The following is a 24249-nucleotide window of genomic DNA, read 5'->3' as shown; positions in this document are numbered from 1 at the left end:
CTGGGTGCTGGATGCTGCACTGTTGAGTCGTTCATATGATACTGAGATCCAGATTAGAAGGGCTTTTGCCCAAAATGTCGATATTCCTGCTCCTCGGATGCTGCCTGACCTGCTGTGCTTTTCCAGCACCACTCTAATCTTGACTCTAATGTCCAGCATCTGCAGTCCTCACTTTCGCCATATGACACTGAGAGATGACCTTGGTTCCAAAGATCAAAATGTAGTTGAATTGAGGAGAAATAAGTAATTGCAATGATGAGATGTCAATTTTGGGAGTAGATACCTCTAAATTAAATTAATATGCTCTAGAGCAGGAAAAAGTAATGGAGACTTTTGAGAAAGGTGCAGCAATAATGATGTGTGATTTTAATCTAGGTTTAGACTGGATGGAGCAGATTAGTAAAGATAGACCAGAAAAATTGTTCACAGAGTGCTTTCTGGTCACTTTCTTAGAACAATACATTCTAAAGCTAAGCAGCAAACAGGCTATTTTGAATGCAATGAGACAGGATTAATTAACAACCTCATTGTAAAAGAGCCACTGGTTAGCAGTGATTGCTGAAACATGATTGAATTTCACGTGTTGTTTGAGGAAGAGTGGGTCGAAGATCAGTCTGGTAAACATAAATAAAAGTAATTATAAGATTATGAAGACTGAGCTGATGAGAGTGACAGATTTAGGGTAAGGGGTAGGTCTATTGAGAAGCAGTAGAAGGCATATAAGGAGGTTTTTCAGAACACTCTGCAAAGATAATTCCCAATGAGAGAGAAGAACTGGAGGTGAGGGATGCAACATCTGAAGATTGACGAGGGAGATCCAGTAGATGTAGTGTACCTGGACTTTCAGAAAGCTTTGATAAAGTTCTGCATAGGAGGTTAGTGAGCAAAATTAGGACACATTGTATTGGGGGCAAAGTACTAACTTGGACTGAAAGTTGGTTGGCTGACAGGAAATAAAGAGTAGTGATAAACGGCTCCATTTCGGAATGGCAGGCAGTGACCAGTGGGGTACCGCAGGGATCCGTGCTGGGACCGTAGCTTTTTACAACATATGTTAATGATATAGAAGATGGTATTAGTAATAACATTAGCAAATTTGCTGATGATACTAAGCAGGGTGGCAGGGTGAAATATGAGAAGGATGTTAGGAGATTACAGGGTGACCTAGACAGGTTAGATGAGTGGTCAGATGCAGTTTAATGTGGATAAATGTATGGTTATCCACTTTGGTGGCAAGAACAGGAAGGCAGATTATTACCTAAACGGAACAAATTTAGGTAAAGAGGCAGTACAAATAGATCTGGGTGTTCTTGCACACCAGTCAATGAAGGTAAGCATGCAGGTACAGCAGGTAGTGAAGAAGGCTAATAGTATGCTGGCCTTCATAACAAGAGGGATTGAGTATAGAAGCAAAGAGGTTCTTCTGCAGCTGTACAGGGCCCTGGTGAGACCACACCTGGAGTATTGTGTGCAGTTCTGGTCTCCAAATTTGAGGAAAGACATTCTGGCTACTGAGGGAGTGCAGCGTAGGTTCACGAGGTCAATTCCTGGAATGGCGGATCTATCTTACGCTGAAAGACTGGAGTGACTGGGCTTGTATACCCTTGAGCTTAGGAGACTGAAAGGGGGTCTGATTGAGACAAATAAGATTATTAAAGGATTGGACACTCTGGAGGCAGGAAACATGTTTCCGCTGATGGGTGAGTCCCGAACCAGAGGACACAGCTTAAAAATACGGGGTAGACCATTTAGGACAGAGATGAGGAGAAACTTCTTCACCCAGAGAGTGGTGGCTGTGTGGAGTGCTCTGCCTCAGAGGGCAGTGGTGGCCCAGTCTCTGGATTCATTTAAGAAAGAGTTGGATAGAGCTCTCAAGGATAGTGGAATCAAGGGTTATGGAGATAAGGCAGGAACAGGATACTGATTAAGGATGATCAGCCATGATCATATTGAATGGTGGTGCAGGCTCAAAGGGCAGAATGGCCTACTCCTGCACCTATTGTCTATTGTCTATCTGTGGCCAACTGTAAAAGTTAAATATAACATGCAATTGAAAGAAAAAGAAGCATTCTCCAAGGATTGACAGGTCAGAAGACTGGACAAAATATTAAAACCAGCAAAGGATTACTAAAAACAGAGGGCAAAAAAACGGTGAAAGCTACATAGAAATCCAAAAAAAAGTAAGAGATTCTGCATGCATTCAAAAAGGGGGAAATGTAGGCAAAGTAAGCAGAAATCTCTACAGACAGTTGCTGGGGAATTAAATAAGGAAATGATGGATGCATTGAAAAGATGTGTCTGTCTTCATTGTAAATGAAAAATATTCCAGAAATAATTACTAATTAAGAGGTGAAAGGGAGGGAGGAAGTTAAAACAATTATAGTCACTCAGGAAAGGTATTGAGAATATTAAAAGAGTTAAAGTCTGACAAGTTCCCCAGTCCCGTTGGAAATGACAGAGTAATTAAACAGCCATTTTTATTCTGTCTCCTCAGAAGAAACGAAACAAAACTTCCGAGATACGCGAGAGAAGCAAAAGTCTTTTGGGTAGGAGGAATTGAAGGAAATTAATATTAGCAGAAAAATAGTGCTGGAAATATTAATGACACTGAAAGCTGATAAATCCCCAGGACATGATAATCTATGACACCAGACCCGAATAAATTTGAGTTCTGAACACAAATATTCACCTCCAATAATCTGATGTTACGTTCAAAACTAATAACAACTTGTATTGGTGTGGCATATTTAATTTGAAGTACATACCAAGGTCAATCCGAGGGGCATTATATGATAAAATTTGACATCTAGCATTGGCATTAAGGCAGATAAGCAAAAGCTGAGCAAAGTTAGATTTTCAGGAACACAATATTGGGAAGTAGAGAGCTTTCAGGGGGGAGTTTCAGCACAACATTCAGAGAATAATAAGGTATTTTCAAGTTCTAGCAGCATCAGACCTGTGAGTATTCTTTGTTGATGGTTGTGCCAGATCCATGGAAGATGTAGACTGCACCCTTGTGGCTGTCTTCTAAAGGTGCCCCAATGACAACATCATTGTAGTTGTCCAGGTTAAGATCTGAAACTGCAGTTATGGCTGTTCCAAAACGAGAACCACATGGTTGTTTCAATAAGTGGGGGCATTTCCGATCATCAGTTGTAACCTATTAAAAGGACCATTCAAAGTATTGCAAATGTTGGTTGGTCTAATATGCAGAACAATTATTAAATCATTTTTATGAGAGATGTTTCTGGCATTTTCACTTTTGAACAACAATCCAAAAAACCAATTAATACCGTTGAATGTTTATTGGCAAATACCTAAGAAATCAATCACCATTCACATCCCTACAGATAGATTAACTATATCTTTAGATGCGTATTGGCTAAGGGTCAAGTATTGAAGTACATGCTCACTCATGCACATACTTTGTTTGCAATATCCACATTTTTGCCTGTCAATTTCAAACACATAAGAGAGAGACTAGGTCAAATATTAGGTTGGGATGTGCTTATATGTACAGACCCCACAAAAGTGTCAATCAATCTACAACTTCAGGAAATGAGGTATGGCCAGGTTGTACTAGACACTATTATAATGTCCAGATTTGTTTTGCTGTGTAATCTTCTCAGGTCCATTGTTTGGAAACATCAATTTTTTTCAGCAGATCCAAGCAACTCACAGCACCATTTTAATATATTATTTTGGAAGCAGAAGCATAGAAAATACAGGATTTTGAGAAGTAAAATGTTTTTATTACTGCTTCATAAAATTTTAGCACTATTTAATGTTTCAGATATTTATTCACATCTAGTGTTTTCTGGTTCGGCAATATAACATGAAACTATAGTCCAGAAAATCATAGAGGTGACTTGATCCCAAACTAGAGACATTACAGTGTATTGTCATTTTTAAAAAAAAATCACTCACAGGATGAGGGTATTGCTGACTAGGCAGTGTTTATTGCCCATCTGTAATTGCCCAGAGGGTACTTAAGATTCAACCACATTGCTGTGGGTCTGGAGTCCATGTAGGCCAGACTGGCTAAGGATGGCAGTTTCCTTCCCTAAATTATATTCATTAACCAGATTTTTTTTTACAACAACAGATTCATGATCATCATTAGACTTTAATTGCAGATTTTTTTTTGTTTTATTATTGAATTCAAATTCCACCATCTGCCATGGCAGGATTCAAACCCAGGTCCACAGAACATCTTCTGGGTGTCTAGATGAGCAGTTCAGCAATAATGCCAGTAGGCCATCGCCTCTCCCATTTTATAGAGCCTTCAAAGCTACTCTTACTCTGCATATGATTAGCAATGAAAACTAAGGACAGAGGCATGGAGTGCAGAAACAAGAAGAATACAAAACTGACATGTTTGGGTGTGATCCTACCAGTCTGCAGAGATGGTACTGTGGATAGGTAAAAATTATACTGCCAGGCATTAGGTCAGCTGCAAGAGTGTTCCTGCTTCCAGAGACCTTCCTGGATCTGAGCTTCCTGTGACAGTGCCTACCTGCATAGCAGCAGGAGGTTTCTGTTCAATATGCTTAGAAAGGCAAGTAGTGCTCAGTTTCAGTTGCAGCATGAATTTGAAAAGCTGCATGTGGACTAAAATCTGATTGAAGATTTGTAGCTCAGGTATCCGTTGTTGTGGTTCTGCTCGCCGAGCTGGAAGTTTTTGCTGCAAACGTTTCGTTCCCTGGCTAGGGAACATCATCAGTGCTGTTGGAGCCTCGTGTGAAGCGCTGCTTTGATGTTTCTTCTGGTATTTGTATTGGTTTGTTCTTGCCGCTTCCGGGTGTCAGTTTCAGCTGCAGTGATTTGTATCTGGGGTCCAGGTCGATGTGTCTGTTGATGGATGTTCTTGCCGTTTCCGGGTGTCAGTTTCAGCTGCAGTGGTTTGTATATGGTGTCCAGGTCAATGTGTCTGTTGATGGAGTTTGGGGATGAATGCCATGCTTCTAGGAATTCTCTGGCTGTTCTCTGTCTGGCTTGTCCTATGATAGTGGTGTTTTCCCAGTCAAATTCATGTTGCTGGTTGTCTGAGTGTATGGCTGCTAGAGATAGCTGGTCGTGTCGTTTTGTGGCTAGCTGATGTTCATGGATGCGGATTGTTAGCTGTCTTCCTGTTTGTCCTATATAGTGTTTTGTGCAGTCCTTGCATGGTATTTTGTAAACTACGTTAGTTTGGCTCATGCTGGGTATTGGGTCCTTTGTTCTAGTGAGTTGTTGTCTGAGCGTGGATGTTGGCTTGTGTGCTGTTATGAGTCCTAAGGGTCGCAGTAGTCTGGCTGTCAGTTCTGAGACGCTCCTGACATATGGTAGAGTGGCTAGTCCTTTTGGTTGTGGCATGTCCTCGTTCCTCGGTCTATCTCTTAGGCATCTGGTGATAAAGTTGCGTGGGTATCCGTTTTTGGCGAATACCTTGTATAGATGTTCCTCTTCCTCTTTTCACAGTTCTGGTGTACTGCAGTGTGTTGTGGCCCTTTTGAATAGTGTCCTGATGCAGCTTCGTTTGTGTGTGTTGGGGTGGTTACTTTCATAGTTTAAGACTTGGTCTGACCCTTAGGACTCATAACAGCACACAAGCCAACATCCACGCTCAGACAACAACTCACTAGAACAAAGGACCCAATACCCAGCATGAGCCAAACTAACGTAGTTTACAAAATACCATGCAAGGACTGCACAAAACACTATATAGGACAAACAGGAAGACAGCTAACAATCCGCATCCATGAACATCAGCTAGCCACAAAACAACACGACCAGCTATCTCTAGTAGCCATACACTCAGACAACCAGCAACATGAATTTGACTGGGAAAACACCACTATCATAGGACAAGCCAGACAGAGAACAGCCAGAGAATTCCTAGAAGCATGGCATTCATCCCCAAACTCCATCAACAGACACATTGACCTGGACACCATATACAAACCACTGCAGCTGAAACTGACACCCGGAAACGGCAAGAACATCCATCAACAGACACATCGACCTGGACCCCAGATACAAATCACTGCAGCTGAAACTGACACCCGGAAGCGGCAAGAACAAACCAATACAAATACCAGAAGAAACATCAAAGCAGCGCTTCACACGAGGCTCCAACAGCACTGATGATGTTCCCTAGCCAGGGAACGAAACGTTTGCAGCAAAAACTTCCAGCTCGGCGAGCAGAACCACAACAATGCATGTGGACTGTTTGATGTGAGAGGAGGAAAGAGATGACTTTACAGAGGCAAGTTGAAGCAACTTTGCATTTGATGCTGTTGTAGAGATCACAGGCAACCAAAAGGAAGATGTGGGAGGGGGTAGTGTCTGCTCATTTTGCAGCTTTGCCATTGAATGAGGAAATCATGGAGACAGATGTCTACAATGCCCAAACTATACACGCACTAATGCCTTGCATATACGTTCCATCAGTTCAGCCCATAGTAGCACCCCCCTCTTTTCAGAGTAATGAAGGGCTTTTGCCCGAAATATAAATTTTCCTGCTCCTCAGATGCTGCCTGACCTGCTGTGCTTTTCCAGCACCACTCTAAGCTTGACTCACAGTGTGTGTTGTCGACCTCTATTGGAGCACCCAGTTTCTTGCGCTGCCATCCCATGAGCCTCTTTCTGCTGCCCTTATTGAATGGTAAAGGCAATAAAAGGCAGCCTTTTTATTCTCCATCTCCAGGAAGATTCCTGGCATTGCTGCACCTTTGACCCAACTGGAGTTGGGATCTGGAAATATTGCCAATGTGTGAATATTTCCAAAGAGGTGAACAGAGTAAAAAGTAGCCAAAATGACAAAAAATAGTAATTTATTGTCACTTGAATTTTTCATTAAAAAATGCAGTGAAATGTATTTAAATCATCACACCAAGGTGGCAATATTAATAGCAGAAGATGTAGATAAGCAAAATTTACAAAAAATTAAGACAAAGTCCATCTCAATTTATTTCGTGGCTCCTGGATTCAGGAAAAGACAACATCACTGCAAGACTGCTACGCTGAGTCTTAGTTTTTAAAAATTTCTAATTATGCTTCATTTTAACTATGGACTCCTGCAGACTTTATTCCTAACGTTCTGAATGCTGAGCTTGTTCTGGCTTCAGTAAGATAAAAACATTAAAACCAATTATAGAGGAACCTCGGTTATCTGAAGGACACAGGCAGGGAGTATTTTGTTCGGTTTATTGAATTCCAGATAATCGAAAGCAGTATAACATGTTTAGCTGAGCATCGCTGCCAGATAATCCGAGATTCGGATAATCGAATGCCGGATAATTGAATACCGGATAATCAAAGTTCCTCTGGACAAATTTTGGTCAGATACAAATATAAAAGGGTGAAAAGGAAAGAATAATTAATACCATATCGCCATGGCTGTGGGTCCACAGGAGTAGTGAGGTCCATTGCTTTTAAATAGAGTTACTTTCGGGGCAAAGGAGCTCCTGAATTATATAATGTGCAATCTAAATCTCTCAGCCAAGATTTGCTCGAAGTTGTCCATTCTGTCTATTTAACTTTAGCCATCTTGAGAAGGAGGCCCAATCTGGGGTAGGGGAGGAGGGGTTTGGGATTGTCTGAAGTAAAATAGTTGTTTATCCAGAGGGGATTTCCAAAGGAAGTATTCTAGACAGATATTTACATCCCTGCAGTGACGTTTACAACAATCAGCTCTGTCTCAACATGAACATTATCTTGAAAATAGAATTGGTTTACAAACAAATTTAATCCATTTCAATTTGGTTTATCAGGTTCTCTCACGAGTAAATCAGATTGGTCAAGACTGGAGGTCCAGTTATATGAAATTTTAAGTCGGCAAGTTGAATTTCTGAAAATGAAATTGACAACTTGCTTGCTTCAAGTTGTCTTGCTCAACATCTTGGAGAGTGAAGTAGGCTTGCATTATTTATGTGGTATCCTATGATTCATTAAAGAATTAATAGTTTCTGCAGTTTACTACTTTCATTTCCTGCAATTGCATTTAACAATAAATTTGAATTTGCTAATTAAAAAGCATTGTGCACATTCTGAATCTGTGAATGGTGTGCATTTACATCACAAGGATACTTGGATGACACAAATAAGAGAAGCAATTCTGGATTACGTTACTGGGATCTTTTTGAAGCTGTGCCACTGCTATTGCCTGCGTTATTAAGAATGATAAAGTAATTAGCATGGTCCTGCCTCATTACAGATGCCAGGGACAATTATATTCAGATTCATCGGTCCAGGACATTGGTTAGGCCACTGTTGGAATATTGTGTGCAATTCTGGTCTCCTTCCTATCGGAAGGATGTTGTGAAACTTGAAAGGGTTCAGAAAAGATTTACAAGGATGTTGCCAGGGTTGGAGGATTTGAGCTATAGGGAGAGGCTGAACAGGCTGGGGCTGTTTTCCCTGGAGCATCGGAGGCTGAGGGATGACATTATAGAGGTTTATAAAATCACGAGCGGGATGAATAGGGTGAATAGACAAGGTCTTTTCCCTGGGGTGGGGGCGTCCAGAACTAGAGGGCACAGGTTTAGAATGAGAGGAAAAAAATTTAAGAGGGACCTCAGGGGCAACGTTTCCACACAGAGGGTGGTGCATGTATGGGATGAAGTATGCCAGAGGAAGTGGTGGAGGCTGGTACACTTACAATTCAAAAGGCATCTGGCTGGCTACATGAATAGTAAGGGTTTAGAGGGATATGGTAAAAACCAGGACTGCAGATGTTGGAAACCAGATTCTAGATTAGAGTGGTGCTGGAAAAGCACAGCAGCTCAGGCAGCATCCGAGGAGCAGGAAAATTGACATTTTGGGCAAAAGCCCTTCATCAGGAATAAAGGCAGAGTGCCTGCGGGTGGAGAGATAAATGAGAGGAGGGTGAGTGTGGGGAGAAAGTAGCGTAGCGTACAATAGGTGAATGGGGGTGGGGATGCAGGTGATAGGACAGAGAGGATGGTAGGGGAAGGTAGCAAAGAGTACAATGGATGAATGGGGATGGGGACGAAAGTGATAGGTCAAGCGGGAGGGTGGAGTGGATAGGTGAAAAGGAAGATAAACAGATAGGACAAGTCATGGGGACAGTGCTGAGCTGGAAGTGTGGAGCTGGGGTGAGGTGGAGAAAGGGGAAATGAGGAAACTGGTGAAGTCCACATTGATGCCCTGAGGTTGAAGTGTTGCGAGGCGGAAGATGAGGCTTTCTTCCTCCAGACATCAGATGGTGAGGGGGCAGCGGTGAAGGAGGCCCAGGACCTCCATGTCCTCGGCAGAGTGGGAGGCGAGTTGAAATGTTTGGCCACGGGGCGGTGTGGTTGATTGGTGCGGGTGTCCCAGAGATATTCCCTAAAGTGCTCTGCTAGGAGGCGTCCAGTCTCCCCAATGTAGAGGAGACCACATCGGGAGCAACGGATTCAATAAATGATATTGGTGGATGTGCAGGTAAAACTGTGATGGATGTGGAAAGCTCCTTTGGGGCCTTGGATGGAGGTGAGGGAGGAGGTGTGGGCACAAGTTTTGCAATTCCTGCGGTGGCAGGAGAAGGTGCCAGGGCAGGAGGGTGGGTTGTTGGGGGGTGCATGGACCTGACCAGGTAGTCATAGAGGGAATGGTCTTTGCGGAAGGTGAAAAGGGGTGGGGAGGGAAATATATCCCTGGTGGTGGGATCCGTTTGGAGGTGGTGGAAATGTCGGCGGATGATGTGGTTTATGCGAAGGTTGATAGGGTGGAAGGTGAGCACCAGAGGCGTTCTGTCCTGGTTACAGTTGGATGAGTGGGGTCTGAAGGTGGTGGTGAGGGATGTGGACGAGATGCGTTGGAGGGCATCCTTAACCATGTGGGAAGGGAAATTGCGGTCTCTAAAGAAGGAGACCGTCTGGTGTGTTCTGTGGTGGAATTGGTCCTCCTGGGAGCCGATATGGCAGAGGCAGAGGGATTGGGAATACGGGATGGCATTTTTGCAGGAGGTAAGGTGGGAAGAGGTGTAATCCAGGTAGCTGTGGGAGTCGGTGGGTTTGTAAAAAATGTCAGTGTCAAGTCGGTTGTCATTAATGGAGATGGAGAGGTCTAGGAAGGGGAGGGAGGTGTCAGAGATGGTCCAGGTAAATTTAAGATCAGGGTGGAATGTGTTGGTGAAGTTGATGAATTGCACAACCTCCTCGCGGAAGCACGAGGTGGCGCCAATGCAGTCATCAATGTAGCGGAGGAAGAGGTGGGGAGTGGTGCCAGTGTAACTATGGAAGATAGGCACTAGTTCCGTAGTTACACCGGCATTCCTCAGGTCATGTCGTTGGCCTAACCATCATCCCTGCTTCATAATGTCAGAGATGTGCATCATCACTGATGACTGTACAATGCACAATACCAATTGCCAGTCCTCAGATACTGGAGCAGTCAATGTTGGATGCAGCAAGATTGAACAGTATTAATTAAGAAGTGGAAAATAACATTTATGACTCTAAACAGCTAAGAAATGACTATCTTCAGCAAGAGATGAATTAAACCATCTCCCTGATATTCTGTTGTAAAACAATTCCTGAAAGCCCCATTATCAACATCCTTGAAATGCATTGACTGGAATTGTAACAGAACCAGTCATATAAATATTTAATTTATAGTAAAAATAATGATATAATCTTTAATTATTGTTATAGAAGTACAAGTTGAGAAAAAGTCCTGCAAATAGTTTTAGATCTAATGCCTGATATTATCACTTTTTTAAAATCAAAGAATGAAGTGTTTAGTAAGCTGTCAGATAATGTGAGATTGTTCAACATTAAGCTCGTTACAGACATAATGTTACAACTGAATGAGTAGAACTTTGAATTGCAGAGAAAGGACAGAGACATAGAGCCATATAGCATGAAACAGATCCATTGGTCCAATTTGTCCATCCCGACCAGATATCCTAAATTAATCCAATCCCATTGGTCAGTATTTGTCCCATATCCATCTAAACCCTTCCTATTCATGTACCCATCCAGATGCCTTTTAAATTTTGTAATTGTACAAGTCTCTTTGACGGAGACTTAGCACACATGATCAGCGCTCTGAGTGGTTTTAAATTGAAACTGGGTCTATCGTCTTCTCAATTAAAAACAAAACTCTGCAACATTTCCTGAGTTTGGAGAGCATGCTAGAAAAAAAACACAAAGACAACAAAAAATGTATCCAACCAGAAAACCTCTGTGCATCCCAGACAAAGTTAGCAGAGGAATTCAACAATGATACTGAGCAAAAAAGTCAGATCAAGGAACAATGATTTCCAGCGATCTGTAAACAGAGAAACATGCCCATTCTAATCATCCTGTGCTTTTCAAGTGAAGGCTTACTTTGGCTCCTCGTACCTCTGTGAGATACTATGCTCATAAATGAAGATTATCAAGTCCAAATATTATACTTGCCTCACAGTTGAAGATAAAATTAATAATTAGACATAACAGAGAAACAGAAATTGCTGGAGAAATGCTTCATGTCTGGCAGCATCTGTGGAGAAAAACTAGAAATAATGTTTTGATTCCTGTGACCCTTCTTCAGAACTGGGCACTGGACTTGACACATTAACTCTGCTTTCTCTCCTTAAATGCTCCCAGGCTTGCTGAATTTCCCCAGCAATTTCTGCTTCTGTTTCAGATTTCCAGCATCCACAGTTATTTGCTTTATTTAATATTTATATATACTTGATTTTAGAAGTATTTGGAATTAAAACTGAACTATTTATATTTGTTCAGGGTTCATTGTGGGTGGCATTTAATTTAAAAAAAAGTGTTCTTAAGCTTATAAAGATGGGGCACTGCCATAGCGGAGAATTGTTTTCACAGGCTGAGATTGGAAAGTCAGTGCTACAATGTTGCAAACAACTCAGCATAACTTCCCATTCGGGAGCTTAGGATCACAGAATTAATGTTTAAACTTTATTGTGTCGTTCTGCTTATCCATTTTGAGCAACGTGTGTTTAAGACTTTCACAATGGTTTTACAAAAAAAAAGTGGAAGAAACTTTAGTCTCATTTACAAGCCTGAAACAGATGTAGTGTGTTGACCAATGCTTTCCAAATTTTTTAAAAAAAATTTCATCATGGGGTGTGGACAGCACTGGCCAGACCAGCATTTATTGCTCATCCCTAATATCCCGAAATGAGTTAAGAGTCATCCACGTCATTGTGCATATGGAGTCACTAAATCACACAATTGTTACAGCACAGAAGGAGGCCATTTGGTCTATCCTGCCTGCCTTGGTGCTATTACCTCGTGCCAACCTCTTGCCTCTTTCACATATCCGTGCACACCATTTCAATCCAACTGATTACCTAATGTCCTTTTGAATGTAGGACTTATACACTTAATAGTAAGGTCCAAGGGAGTGTTGCTGAACAAAGAGACCGTAGTGTGCAGGTTCATAGCTCCTTGAAAGTAGAGTCGCAGGTAGATAGGATATTGAAGAAGGAGTTTGGTATGATTTCCTTTATTGGTCAGAATATTGAGTACAGGAGTTGGGAGGTCATGTTGTGGCTGTACAGAATATTGGTTAAGCCACTTTTGGAATATTGCATGCAATTCTGGTCTCCTTCCTATCGGAAAGGCGTTGTGAAACTTGAAAGGGTTCAGAAAACATTGACAAGGGTGTTGCCAGGGTTGGAGGATTTGTGCTATTGGAAGAGGCTGAACATGCTGGGGCTGTTTTTGCTGGAGTGTCGGAGACTGAGGGGTGACCTTATAGAGGTTTACAAAATTATGAGGGGCATGGATAGGATAAATAGGCAAAGTCTCTTCCCTGTGGTGGGAGAGTTCAGAACTAGAGAGCACAGGTTTAGAGTGACAGGGGAAGTTATAAAAGAGACCTAAGAGGCAACGTTTCCACACAGAGAATGGTAAGTGTATGGAATGAGCTGCCAGAGGAAGTGGTGGAGTCTAGTACAATTGCAACATTTAAAAGGCATTTGGATGGGTATATGAATAGGAGGAATTTGGAGGGATATGGGTCGGGTGCTGGCAGGTGGGACTAGATTGGGTTGGGATATCTGGTCGGCATGGACGAAGGGTCTGTTTCCATGCTATACATCTCTCTGACTCTCTGAATCTAATTGAACCTATGTCCACCGCACTTCCAAGTGTGCATTCTGTACCCTAGCTGTGTGAAAAAGCTTTTTCTCATATTACCCTTGCTTTGTTACACATCACTTAAATCAATGCTCTCTTGACCTTTATTCTTTTGCGAGCAGAAACAATCTCTCCCTATCTACTCTATGCAACTCGCACACGATTTTGAAAAACTCTATCAAATCTCTTTTCAGTGCTCTTCTCTCCAAGGAAAAGAGTCCCAAATATTCAGTCTCTTTTTATAACTAACGTTCCTCATTTTTGGAATCATTCTCATAAAATGTGGAATGTACCACACAGATAGCAGACTTCCTTCCCTGAAGGTTAATAATGAACCAGAAGTGTTTTCAAGACAATTGACAGTTTACTAGCTTTATTAAGCTGGCTTTTTAATTCCAGATTTTGAATTGAATCTACATTTCACCATCTTCCACAATGGGATTTTAGCCCATGTCCCCATTGTCCTGGGGTTCAAGATGACTAGCCATTCCCACAATAGCACTATCTGAACTTTCCCACTGTGATTCCATTTATGGTTTGAAAATTAACATGGTCCATTGGTGAGAACTGGCAGAGCGAAGGGGGTGAGGTAAGGCCTAGGAGAACATGGGATAGGAAGAAAACAACTGTAAGGACGAGGGAGAGGGTGAAGCTCCTGTGGCAGCCATTGCTGATTTGCAGCTATAATATTTAAGTTTGTGACTCCAGTTAGGGTCCTCAAACCTCCCCCACTTTGGGAGACCCTGGTAAAGAGGCAAACCCCGAAGTAGGAAAATCTAAAACTGGGTCTTAGCATTTAGAAACATGACTTGGCCCAGCAGTCATCATCTGTCAAGTTGCTATTTTAAAAATGGTGAATATTGCATTACTTGGCTGAAGTTCTTGGCTCTGTTCATTACTCGCTGTTTATGCTGCAATCCTGTGTTGTAGCTTCACCAAGTTAACTTAATGCTGCTTCTGGCAAGCCCTCCTGCACTGTCCATTGAACCAGGGTTGATCGCCTGGCTTGATGGTAATGGTTGATTACCATTAATGCTGGCCACTACAGAGACACCCACATCCTATGGAAAACTATTTTAAAAAGAGTTGTGGAAATTTTCAAAAATAGTTCCTCTGAAGCAAGAGGAATGCTGTCTGGATTTCCGAGCAGTTATGAATGAAACCTTCCCTTCCTTTTTGCTGCTCCATCCCACCTCCCACAAGGAAAATTCCACAGCTAATGGAACAGATATGAGCTACGCAGTCCTGCTGCATCTATTTGTTAATGGTGGTGGATAATTGAAACTTAAACAACCACAGATCTCCCCGTCCTCAATGATGAGGGATGCATGTACATGAATACAAAAGGTAAGGCTGAAGCATTTCCAGCAAGCTTCAGCCAGAGGTGCCAAATGGATGATCCATCTCAGCCTCCTCCAGTGGTCCCCAGTCACAGATGCCAGTCATCAGCCAATTCGATTCACACCACATGATGTCAAAGAATGGTTGGAGTGAGTGGATACTATGAAGACTATGGGACCTAACAACATTCCAGCAATTGTACTGCAGACTTTTAGTCCAGAACTTGTTGCTGTCACAGCCTAGCTCTTCCAGTACAGTTACAATACTGGCATCTACCCAACAATGTGCAAACTTGCCCTGGGTTTTCCTGTGCACAAAGAACGGTGTAAATCCAACCTGGTCATTTGTCCCCCATTCGTCTACTTTTCTTCATCAATAAACTGATTAAACTTGTCATCAACAGTGCTATCAGCAGCATTTGTACAGCAACAACCTGCTTACTAATGCTCAGCATCGGTCCCATCAGGGCCACTCAGCTCCTGACCTCATTCCAGCTGGTTTGGTTCAAACATGGACAAAAGATCTGAATTCCAGAAGTGAAATGCGAGTGACTGCCTTTGACATCCAGGCAGTATTTGGAAGAGCTTGTCATCAAGGATCCCTACCAAATCTAAAATCAACAGGAATTAGGAGGAAATTTCTCCACTGGTTTGACATATGTATGACAAAAGGAGATGGTTTAAATTGTTAGAAATTTGTCATCTTAGTTTCAGGACATCACTGGAGGATATTCTCATGAATGACATTGTGGTTGAACCTGCACCAAATGGATCGCAACAATTCAAGAATAAAGTCGACCACCATCTTCTTAAGGGCAACAAATGGTGGTCCAAACAGTAACAGCCGCATCCCATGAATGAACAATAAAAATAATTGCTCTTCATACAAGGTGTTGGTCAAATGCAGATATACCCATGGCATCAATATGGATGGAATTTGAGAACTTTGAACCAGCCACAATGAAGGAATTGTAATATAGTTACATCTGAGAATGTTGTGTGCCTTAAAGGAAATTGCAGATGCTGATGTTCTGATGTATCTGCTGGCCTTGTCCTTCTGGATGGTAGTTGTTGTGTTTTTAGAAGGTACTGTCTAAGGAGTCTTGATGAGTTGCAGTATCTTGTAGGTGGCACACACTGCTGGTTCTGTGCGTTGGAGCATGTTTACACTCAATTTCAGGGGGTGTCAAGTGGGCTGAATTGCCCTGGAGAATATTGCACTTCTTGAGTGTTGTTGGCACTGCAGTTATAGTCATAAAGGTGTACAGTAATACAGCATGAAAACAGACCCTTTGGTCCTACTTGTCCATGACGACCAGGTTTCCCATTGGTCTGTGTTTGGCCTACATCCCTTTAAACCGTTCCTATTCATCTACCTGTCCAAATGTCTTTTAAATATGGTAACTGTACCCGCTTCGGAACTTAGAAACTTCCACTGGCAGTTCATTCCAAAAATCATCCTCTGTGTGAAAAAGTTGCCCCTCATATTGTTTTTAAATCTTTCTCTACTCACCTGAAAATTCCACTCTCTAGTTTTGAACTCTTCTACCCTAGTGAAAATACATTTGCTATTCACCTTATTTATGACCCTCATTGTTTTATAGACTTCTATTAGGTCATACCTCAACCTCCTGTGGTCCACTGAAAGAAGTCCATATCTAGCCTTTCCTCATAACTCAAATGCTGCAGCCCTGGCGACATCCTTGTTGATCTTTTCTGTGCCCTTGCCAACTTAATATCCTTCCCATAGTAGGGTGATCAGAACTGTACACAATATTTCAAAAGTGACCTCACCTACATCCTGTACAACCACAACATGATGTCCCAACCCCTATACTCAGTGGTTTGAGAAATGAAGGCAAACATGCCTACTGCCATCTTACCCACCCTATGTACCCGTGACACAACTTTCATGGAACTATGTGCCTGAACCCCTCAGTCTCTCTGTTCACCAACACTCCTCAGAGCCTTTCCATTAACTGTATAAGTCCTGTCCTTGTTTGTCTTACCAAAATGCAACATTTGTATGTATCTAAATTAAAATCCATCTGCCACTCCATGGCCCATTGGGATTACTTTGTACTCTTAGAGATAATTTTCTTCACTGTCCACATGCCACCAATTATGGCGTCATCTGCACTAACCATGCTTCCTATATTCACATCCAAATCGTTTGAATAAATGACGAACAACAGTGGATCCAGCACAGATCCCTGCAAAACATGATTGGTCATAGGCCTCCAATTTGAAGACAGCACCCCACCACCATCTGTTTCCTACTGTCAAGCCAATTTCATCTCGAATTGGCCAGGTCTCCCTGAATTCTACGTGAATCTAATCTGTCTACCATGTGGAACCTTGTCAAAGACTTTGCTAATATCCATCTTCCCTCATCTATCTTCTAGCAGAGAGTATTCCAACACACTCCTGTCCTGTTTCATGTAGATGGTAGCTAGGTTTTGAGGAGTCAGCAGGTGGGTTTCACTCCGCAGAATTTTCAAACTTCTGACCTGCGTTTTTTTGTTCATTCACAGTCTGAGGGCATTGCTCATTAGGTTAAGAGTCAACTACATTGCTGTGGATCTGGAGACACATGTAGGCCAGAACAGATAAGGATGGCAGTTTCCTTGCTTAAAGGACGTTAGTGAACCAGATGGGTTTTTTCAACATCGATTTATGGTCATCATCAGACTTTTAATTCAAACCCTGGTCCCCAGAACACGATATGGGTCTCCGGATTAAAAATCCAGTGATAATATCACTAGGCTCTTATTGCCACAGCATTTGTATAGCTGGTCCAGTTTCTTATCAACAGCAACCGCCCAGAATTGTAATAGTAGGGGATTCAGAGATAGTAAGACTTTAAATTTCAAGAATGGATGGTTAGACTCTTGGTGGAGTCGATCATTGCCTTGTATTTGTGTTACATGAATGTTACTTGCCACTTATTAACATGAATTGTCGTTGCTGATTTGATCACAGTGACTACTGAATAACCCTGAGTAACCCTGTGCTGCTCATTTCATGTCAGTCTTGGCAAAGGTTTCCAAAGCAAATATTAGACAAAAAAGATGAAAGAATTACTCATACTGTAAATCAGAAACAAAAAGAGAAATTGCTGGAAAAGCTCAGAAGATCTGGCAGCATCTTTGGAGAAAAATCCACTCTTACCTCCTATTTACATTTGTAAGAGGCCGAACACCTATTCTAAGGCAGTCACCAGGAACCGCAGAAAAATAGCTAGACCCAGTGTGTGGTCTGATATTTAACAAGTGTCCTTCAGATGCAGGAAGTTTTCAAAGGAACATATTTTATTTTTAACCTACCTCATTGAATTTCTCTGCACGGAGACCTGAGACAGAGTGACAACCACACTGCTGTTTTAATGGCTCAAGGATCATTTGATAGTGAAACTCATTCTAAAATAAAGAAAGAAATGAAGATTCAGATGCATGCTTCAATGCTACCTGAATTTGTATAAATGCATCTGAACAAATGACAAGCTCTTGCAGTTTACCAAGGCAAAGCTTGATGTCTAGGAGTCAGGTGAGTGGGACCATACTTTAAGACGTTATGATGCCTGTTCTGTTATTAAAAAATAGTTTGTAAGGTTATCGTTTCATACCTCGAAACCACAAATGAAAGAAGTGAGTAAATACTTCTGTTTTAAAAGTCTTATGTTATGCAGTGGAGTGGGAGGGTAGGCGCTAGGCCAGAGGTGGGAACCTTTTCATGTTGGAAGGCAGCATTATGTTAATTGTAATCTAATAAGGCCGCATCCAAGAAACTTCAATCATATATTCTTCAAAATTCACATTATTTTGTAAAAATCTAACTACTATGTATTAACTAACTCAAAAAAAAGAAAAAAATGTTAGTTCTAAAGTTAACTAACCTTTTAATGACTTTGTTGTGACTGCTTTTTGTAGGAAAACATTTGAATATTTGGTTGCAGCATGGAGGCCTGCAGTTTTAGCCCTTATGACAAACCAATTTTTTAATTGTGGCGGTCAGTCTAGGAGGATTATTTCGTTGAATTTTCTTTTACTCTCTGGTATTTTAAATAAATTCATTTTAAGATTAAAATAAAAATAATAAAGGACGTAAAAAACATATTAATAAAAAATAAAAGATTTGTTCTGCAAAATTTGAATTCATTCAAAAAGCCACACACAATGGCCTAGACGGCCTCATGTGGTTTTAAGGCCATAGGTTCCCCACCCCTGCACTAGGCTATCCCAAATCCTGCAACCCTCATTGTCCTGCATTGGCACATTACAATGACAGTAACCTCAGTGATGAAGACATTTAAAAAACAACTAATTAAGCCAGTGCCAAACCGAAAGGCCCACAATTGATTTAATTTATTATCAAACCAAATCAATGGTCACCACGGATGATAGCCTACAGCTCATTAACTAAACTCTACACCTTACAAGACCCTACTTTTTAAAATATTTATTCATGGAATGTTGGTGTCGCTGGCTCCAGCAATTATTGCCCATCCCTGATCCCAAGAAAGCAGTTGAGAGTCAAACATATTGCTGTGGGTCTGCAGTCACATGTAAGCCAGACCAGGTAAGGATTTCCTTTCCTAAAGGATGTTAGTGAACCAGATGGGTTCACACAATGATTTCATGGTCATCATTAGACTCTTCATTGAATTCAAAATCCACTATCTGCCACGGCAGAATTTGAACCTGGGTCTCCAGACTATTAGCTGAGCTTCTGTATTAACAGTCTGGTGATTATACCACTAGACCATTGCCTCTTCTGCCTGACCCTGTCTTCCTCAGAAACATTTACGTGTCTTTGAGGGCACTCATCACTGAGGCACACACACATCCTGGTGCAGTAGTCTCAGCTTACTGCTAGTACTGATGCTGCTGAACTGTCTAATTGAGCCAGCAACACTTACAGGTAGGTCGCTATCCTCAGTTGGAAGCCTCGTTCGGTGATGGTTTAGAAACTACTCACTGACAGTGACATGCTCCCACCACGGAAGTGAGGTCAGCTCCCGCTTTTGTTCCTGGCAGCAGGGTTTCACCATTCATGGAGAAATCAAGATTCAGCTCCTTGCTCCAGAATTGCATTTTGTTTTTATAAATCCTAGATATAAATCAAGTCTTGCGTTCAAAATCTGTTCAATGCTAACTCTGTTTCAACAGGGTATTACTGTTTCACAGTATGTAAATATTAAGAAGATAGAAGATATAAGGAACATTATTCTTAGTTCCCTTGGGAAGAATGTGTGCTTATGCCTCAGGACTTTCTCTCAATATTTGCTACACAGCGAGTCTTTTATATGGATTACATAAATCCTGCATTTCTTTTAGCATGAAAAAGATTACATGAGCTAGCACTCCTCAAAGCAAGGCATTACTTGTATTTTGCTACATTTGTAATTTTGTTCAAAAAAGGTTTTTTTTAAAGTTGCATGTGATGGGACGAATTGAGAAATTTTATTTCTTTCATGAATTTTGCCAAAAATAACTTCTATTTATATACCACCTGACATGCAATGAAAACTTCCATGACATTTCACATACTGAGTGGGGAGATAACAGATCAGATGTTCAAATTCTTGGTTTTTGAAGAGTTTCTTGAAGGAGGAAAGTGAGATTGCAAGACTGAGAATCATGGGGAAGGCAGTCCAGAAGGGAAGCGAAGGCTACTGATGGTTGGCACACTTTAAATCATCGATACTCAAGGGTCCAGAATTCAATGAGCTTGATGTCTTTGAAGAATTGTGGGGCTGAAGGAAATTTCAGGGATGGGGAGGGTGAGGTCTGGGAGGGATGTGAAAACAATTAGGAGAAATTTAAAATCAAGATGTTGCTTAACGAGGAACCAACATAAGTTAATACACACAGGGTTGTTAGGAAAATGTTACAGATAGATATTTTGACAGTGTTAGACTTGCAGCTTTGTCTTTATAATTCCCAATGAAATTACTTTGAGTTACAATATGATCCTTGGCCACCACTCAGAATAATATGGTTAAATGATTCATAGGGCAGAAATATTATTGAATGAGTTTGCTATTTTAATGTGGAATGATTGCATATTTAGCATTGGGTGTGATTTTATGACATGTGTAATTCTATGTTTACTTTATAACTGAGATGTGTATTATTTCAATTTATCACCTCTCTCAGATTGTAAACATAAACTCTTCCTTGCTCTTCTTTCTCAGATCCCATAAACATAGGAGCTCCAACAAGAAGAATATCAGTTAACGAATCTTTATCGACGTCAATGGCACACACAGTGCTGCCAAAGTATGAACCAATCTGAAAAAGAGGAATAACATTCAGGTCACACAAACAGAACATGTTGTTGCTTCTGTCTCTTTGACTTCAGACTTCTGAATTTTCTCCCCATTTAGAAAATAATCCATGCCTCTTTTCCTCCTTCCAAAGTGCATGACCTCACACTCTCCCACATTGTACTCAACCTGCCACTTCTGGGGTGGCACGGTGGCTCAATGGTTAGCACTGCTGCCTCACAGGGCCAGGGACCTGGGTTCAATTCACACCTCGGGCAACTGTCTGTGTGGAGTTTGTACATTCTCCCCGTGTCTGCGTGGGCTTCCTCTGGGTGCTCCAGTTTCCTCCCACAGTCCAAAGATGCGCAGGTTAGGTGAACTGGCCATGCTAAATTGCCCATAGTGTTAGGTGCATTAGTCAGAGGTAAATGTAGGGGAATGGGTCTGGGTAGGTTGCTCTCCAGAGGGTCGGTTTTGTCTTGTTGGGCTGAAGGGCCTGTTTCCACACTGTAGGGAATGTAATCTAATCATCCAGAAATACAGCTGACATTTCATTTATTCTTTTGCTATACTGCACTGGCTTTGTGGCTTTCAGGTTGCATATACCATGTATTGAAACGAGAGGTGGAAACCAGACAGCTGCAATAATATCTTATAATCATCTGTCACCTTTGCATGTAGATAAAGAAAATGTCAAATTATTTTGTAAAGGTGTCAGAAAAAATGATCCTAATTAAAGCATACAAAAAATGACCAACAAATTGTTCAAAGATGTTTATTTTAATGCTTTAAAGTGTTTGCCCTTACAGAAGCAGAGGGAGATGGGAAGGCAGAGAGTTTTAGGAAAAAAATTCCAGAGTGCAGAGTCTAAACAGTTAAACAATCCCAATGACAGGGTTAAAGAGAAGGAAATTGCAGAAAAGGGGTCGGCCCATTGTATAGCTAGAGGAGCTCACAGAGATAAATGAGATGGTGGTGTGCAAATATTTAAATACAGGAATGACAATAATAAGTTTGAGGTGCAGAAGTTTGAGATTCAATATCAAATTAGATCAGGAGGTTATGGGTTTTGGAATTTTATGATCGAAAATAATTATTTAGAGATGAGCTTGCGTTCTCATGGCATGGTGAATGGAAGGTTGGCCGGGAGGGGGGAGAGTAATTGTTTAAGTTTGGAGGCAATAAAGACATATTTGAAGACATCATTAGCAGATCAACTGAGGTAGACATGATGCTGGACCGGTGTTGGACTGGGGTGGACAAAGTCATAAGTCAAATGACACCACGTTATAGTCCAATGGGTTTATTTGAATTCACAAGATTTTGGCAGGTAAGGGGCAGCGCTTCAAAAGCACTTTCAAATAAACCTGTTGGACTATAACTTGCTGTCATGTGACTTCTGACTGAGGTAGAAGAGGCGATGTTATGGAGGCAGAGGTGGATGGCCTTGTGGCTGAGAGAGTATGGGGTTGGAAACTCAGTGCAGGTATAAATATGATGTCAACCTGTCAAACTTTCACCCTCAGCCTGGAACTACAACAGGTCACATAGCTCCTGACCATAGCTTATTGTTGTGAACTTCGAGAACAAAAAATGCTGGAAAATCTGAATAGGTCAGGCACATCTATGAAGAGAAACACAGTTAATATTTCAGGTCAAGACTGCTCATCAGAATGGAAGACAGACACACATGTCAGAATTTTTAAGCCAGCTAATGGAGGGAGGTGACAGGCAAACAAGATGAAAGGCTTGTGAGAGGGGGGAGACCAGGAAAAATTAAAACAAGAAGTTCATGGTGTAACAGTTGAAGAGAGCAAGAAAGGAACAATGACTGAGTCAAAATAAGGCATGGATTGAAACATAAAAACCATCTGAATGCCACATGAACAGACAAAGAAAGAAAGAAGATGAGGATCAACCCTGCTAAATAAAATTAAATTGAGGAGATATTATGATGTAAAGTTGTTGCACTGAATATTGAATCCAGAAGGTGATAGAGTGCCAAGAGGACAGAAGAACTGTTGCTTCATTGGATCACAGTAGCATGCCAAGAGCATTAAATTCAACATGGAAGAGAGATAGATAATTAAATGATAAGCATCTGGAAGCTGGGGTCATATTTGCTGATTCTCCAGTTCTGATCAAGGGTCATTGACCTGAAACATTAGTTTCTCTCCAAAGATGTTGTCTGACCTGCTGAGCTTTTTCCCCAAAGTATTTTGTTTGTGTTTCAGATTTCTGGTATTCATAGCATTTTGTTTTTGTTGGAAGAGCTGCACATGTTTAACAAGTTATGCAGTTTGTACCAACTCTATAATACAGATGACGCTCTCAGTGAGTTGATAATATGATTACCATAGCTATAGTCAACAGGCCTATCCCATCTCCCCTTTAAGATAACATGAGTTTAGAGAAAATACTAACTGATAATGTCATGATTTATTGATACTGTATAAGTGTAAGCAACAGGTTCCATGACAGAAAACACCAAAATATAGCAGTAGGTGTTTTGTTTTTGTGATATATGCATAACACTATTATTAACTGAAGCCTGTGTGAGAATATCATCTGATACAGATTTTCCTTCAATCCACACACAATGCTGATAAGTACATAACTCATTGTTCCTTTATATCCTGCAACTCCCAAAGTAATAGCAATTTGGCAGCATTATGAGTATAAAGACCATTGTGGTTAAACAAGGAGGTCATTACAAAATTCTCGAAATAACTAGGAATATGGAATGAACATGCATGTTTGTCTGAATTTCAACATTTTAAATAAGTTAAGTGAAAAATCTTAGCAATTTGAAGAAGGCAATTTAATAGATCTGAAATTCAGCTCCAAAATCTACTTAATGTGTCCAGACCACAGAACCAATGCTGTAATCCATTTTTAATCAGAAACATCTGTATATGGTTCTAACTGCTCCACTTCCTGTACCTCAAAGTGATATTCAGCTTTTACTGAATATCATGTCAATAATGTACAAAAGGCTTTGAATTCCTATGTGATCTCTCTGCACAAAGCAATGTAACATTTTACTTTTAGGTCATAAATGAAATTAGATTGTTACATGACAGTCTCCTGTTCTGAACTAGGATTTGGAAAAGACATATTAAATTTAGATAATTAACAGAAACAATGGAACCCCATACATTCCTTTTTATGTTACATTATAATATCTGATTAAAGTATAATCAGGAAACAACTCAAGTCACATGTTTAACATGATGTAGAAATTCTATCACAACTTTCAAAGGCATAATGCTGAGCACAATGGCGACACAATTGTTTAATGAAATACCTGTTCTCCTTTCAGGGTCTGTACAATGCTTGTTTTCTTTCCCTTTGAAGTATAAATAATAACTTGTCCGGTATGATTATATCGAGGTTGCCCAGCAACATACCACACATCCCCAGGAACTGAGACAGAGCTCAGAGAGTAACCTAAGTATTGGAAATCAATAGACTGTCATGAAATTTCAAGCAGAGATTGAGTATTTTGTAGAGATTACAAGAAGTGCTTCTGTATGGTGTGCAAACCATACCTGGTTTA

At 41.0% G+C, this 24249-nt stretch overlaps 1 protein-coding gene across 1 annotated transcript in view; it reads right to left on the bottom strand.

Annotated features, from left to right (window-relative positions):
- Positions 1-24249, bottom strand: part of itga1 (integrin, alpha 1) — a 216134-nt gene that overhangs the window by 74890 nt on the left and 116995 nt on the right. The window contains exons 12-15 of the mRNA XM_060822674.1: positions 23998-24140; positions 20572-20715; positions 17749-17841; positions 2957-3160 (exon numbers count right to left, since the gene is read on the bottom strand). Coding sequence (XP_060678657.1) covers positions 2957-3160; positions 17749-17841; positions 20572-20715; positions 23998-24140 — 584 coding nt within the window. The remainder of the gene's footprint in view (positions 1-2956; positions 3161-17748; positions 17842-20571; positions 20716-23997; positions 24141-24249) is intronic.

This window comes from Hemiscyllium ocellatum, chromosome 1 (assembly GCF_020745735.1).
Source record: "Hemiscyllium ocellatum isolate sHemOce1 chromosome 1, sHemOce1.pat.X.cur, whole genome shotgun sequence".
NCBI lineage: Eukaryota > Metazoa > Chordata > Chondrichthyes > Orectolobiformes > Hemiscylliidae > Hemiscyllium > Hemiscyllium ocellatum.
This window is presented reverse-complemented; position numbering and strand designations above follow the sequence as displayed.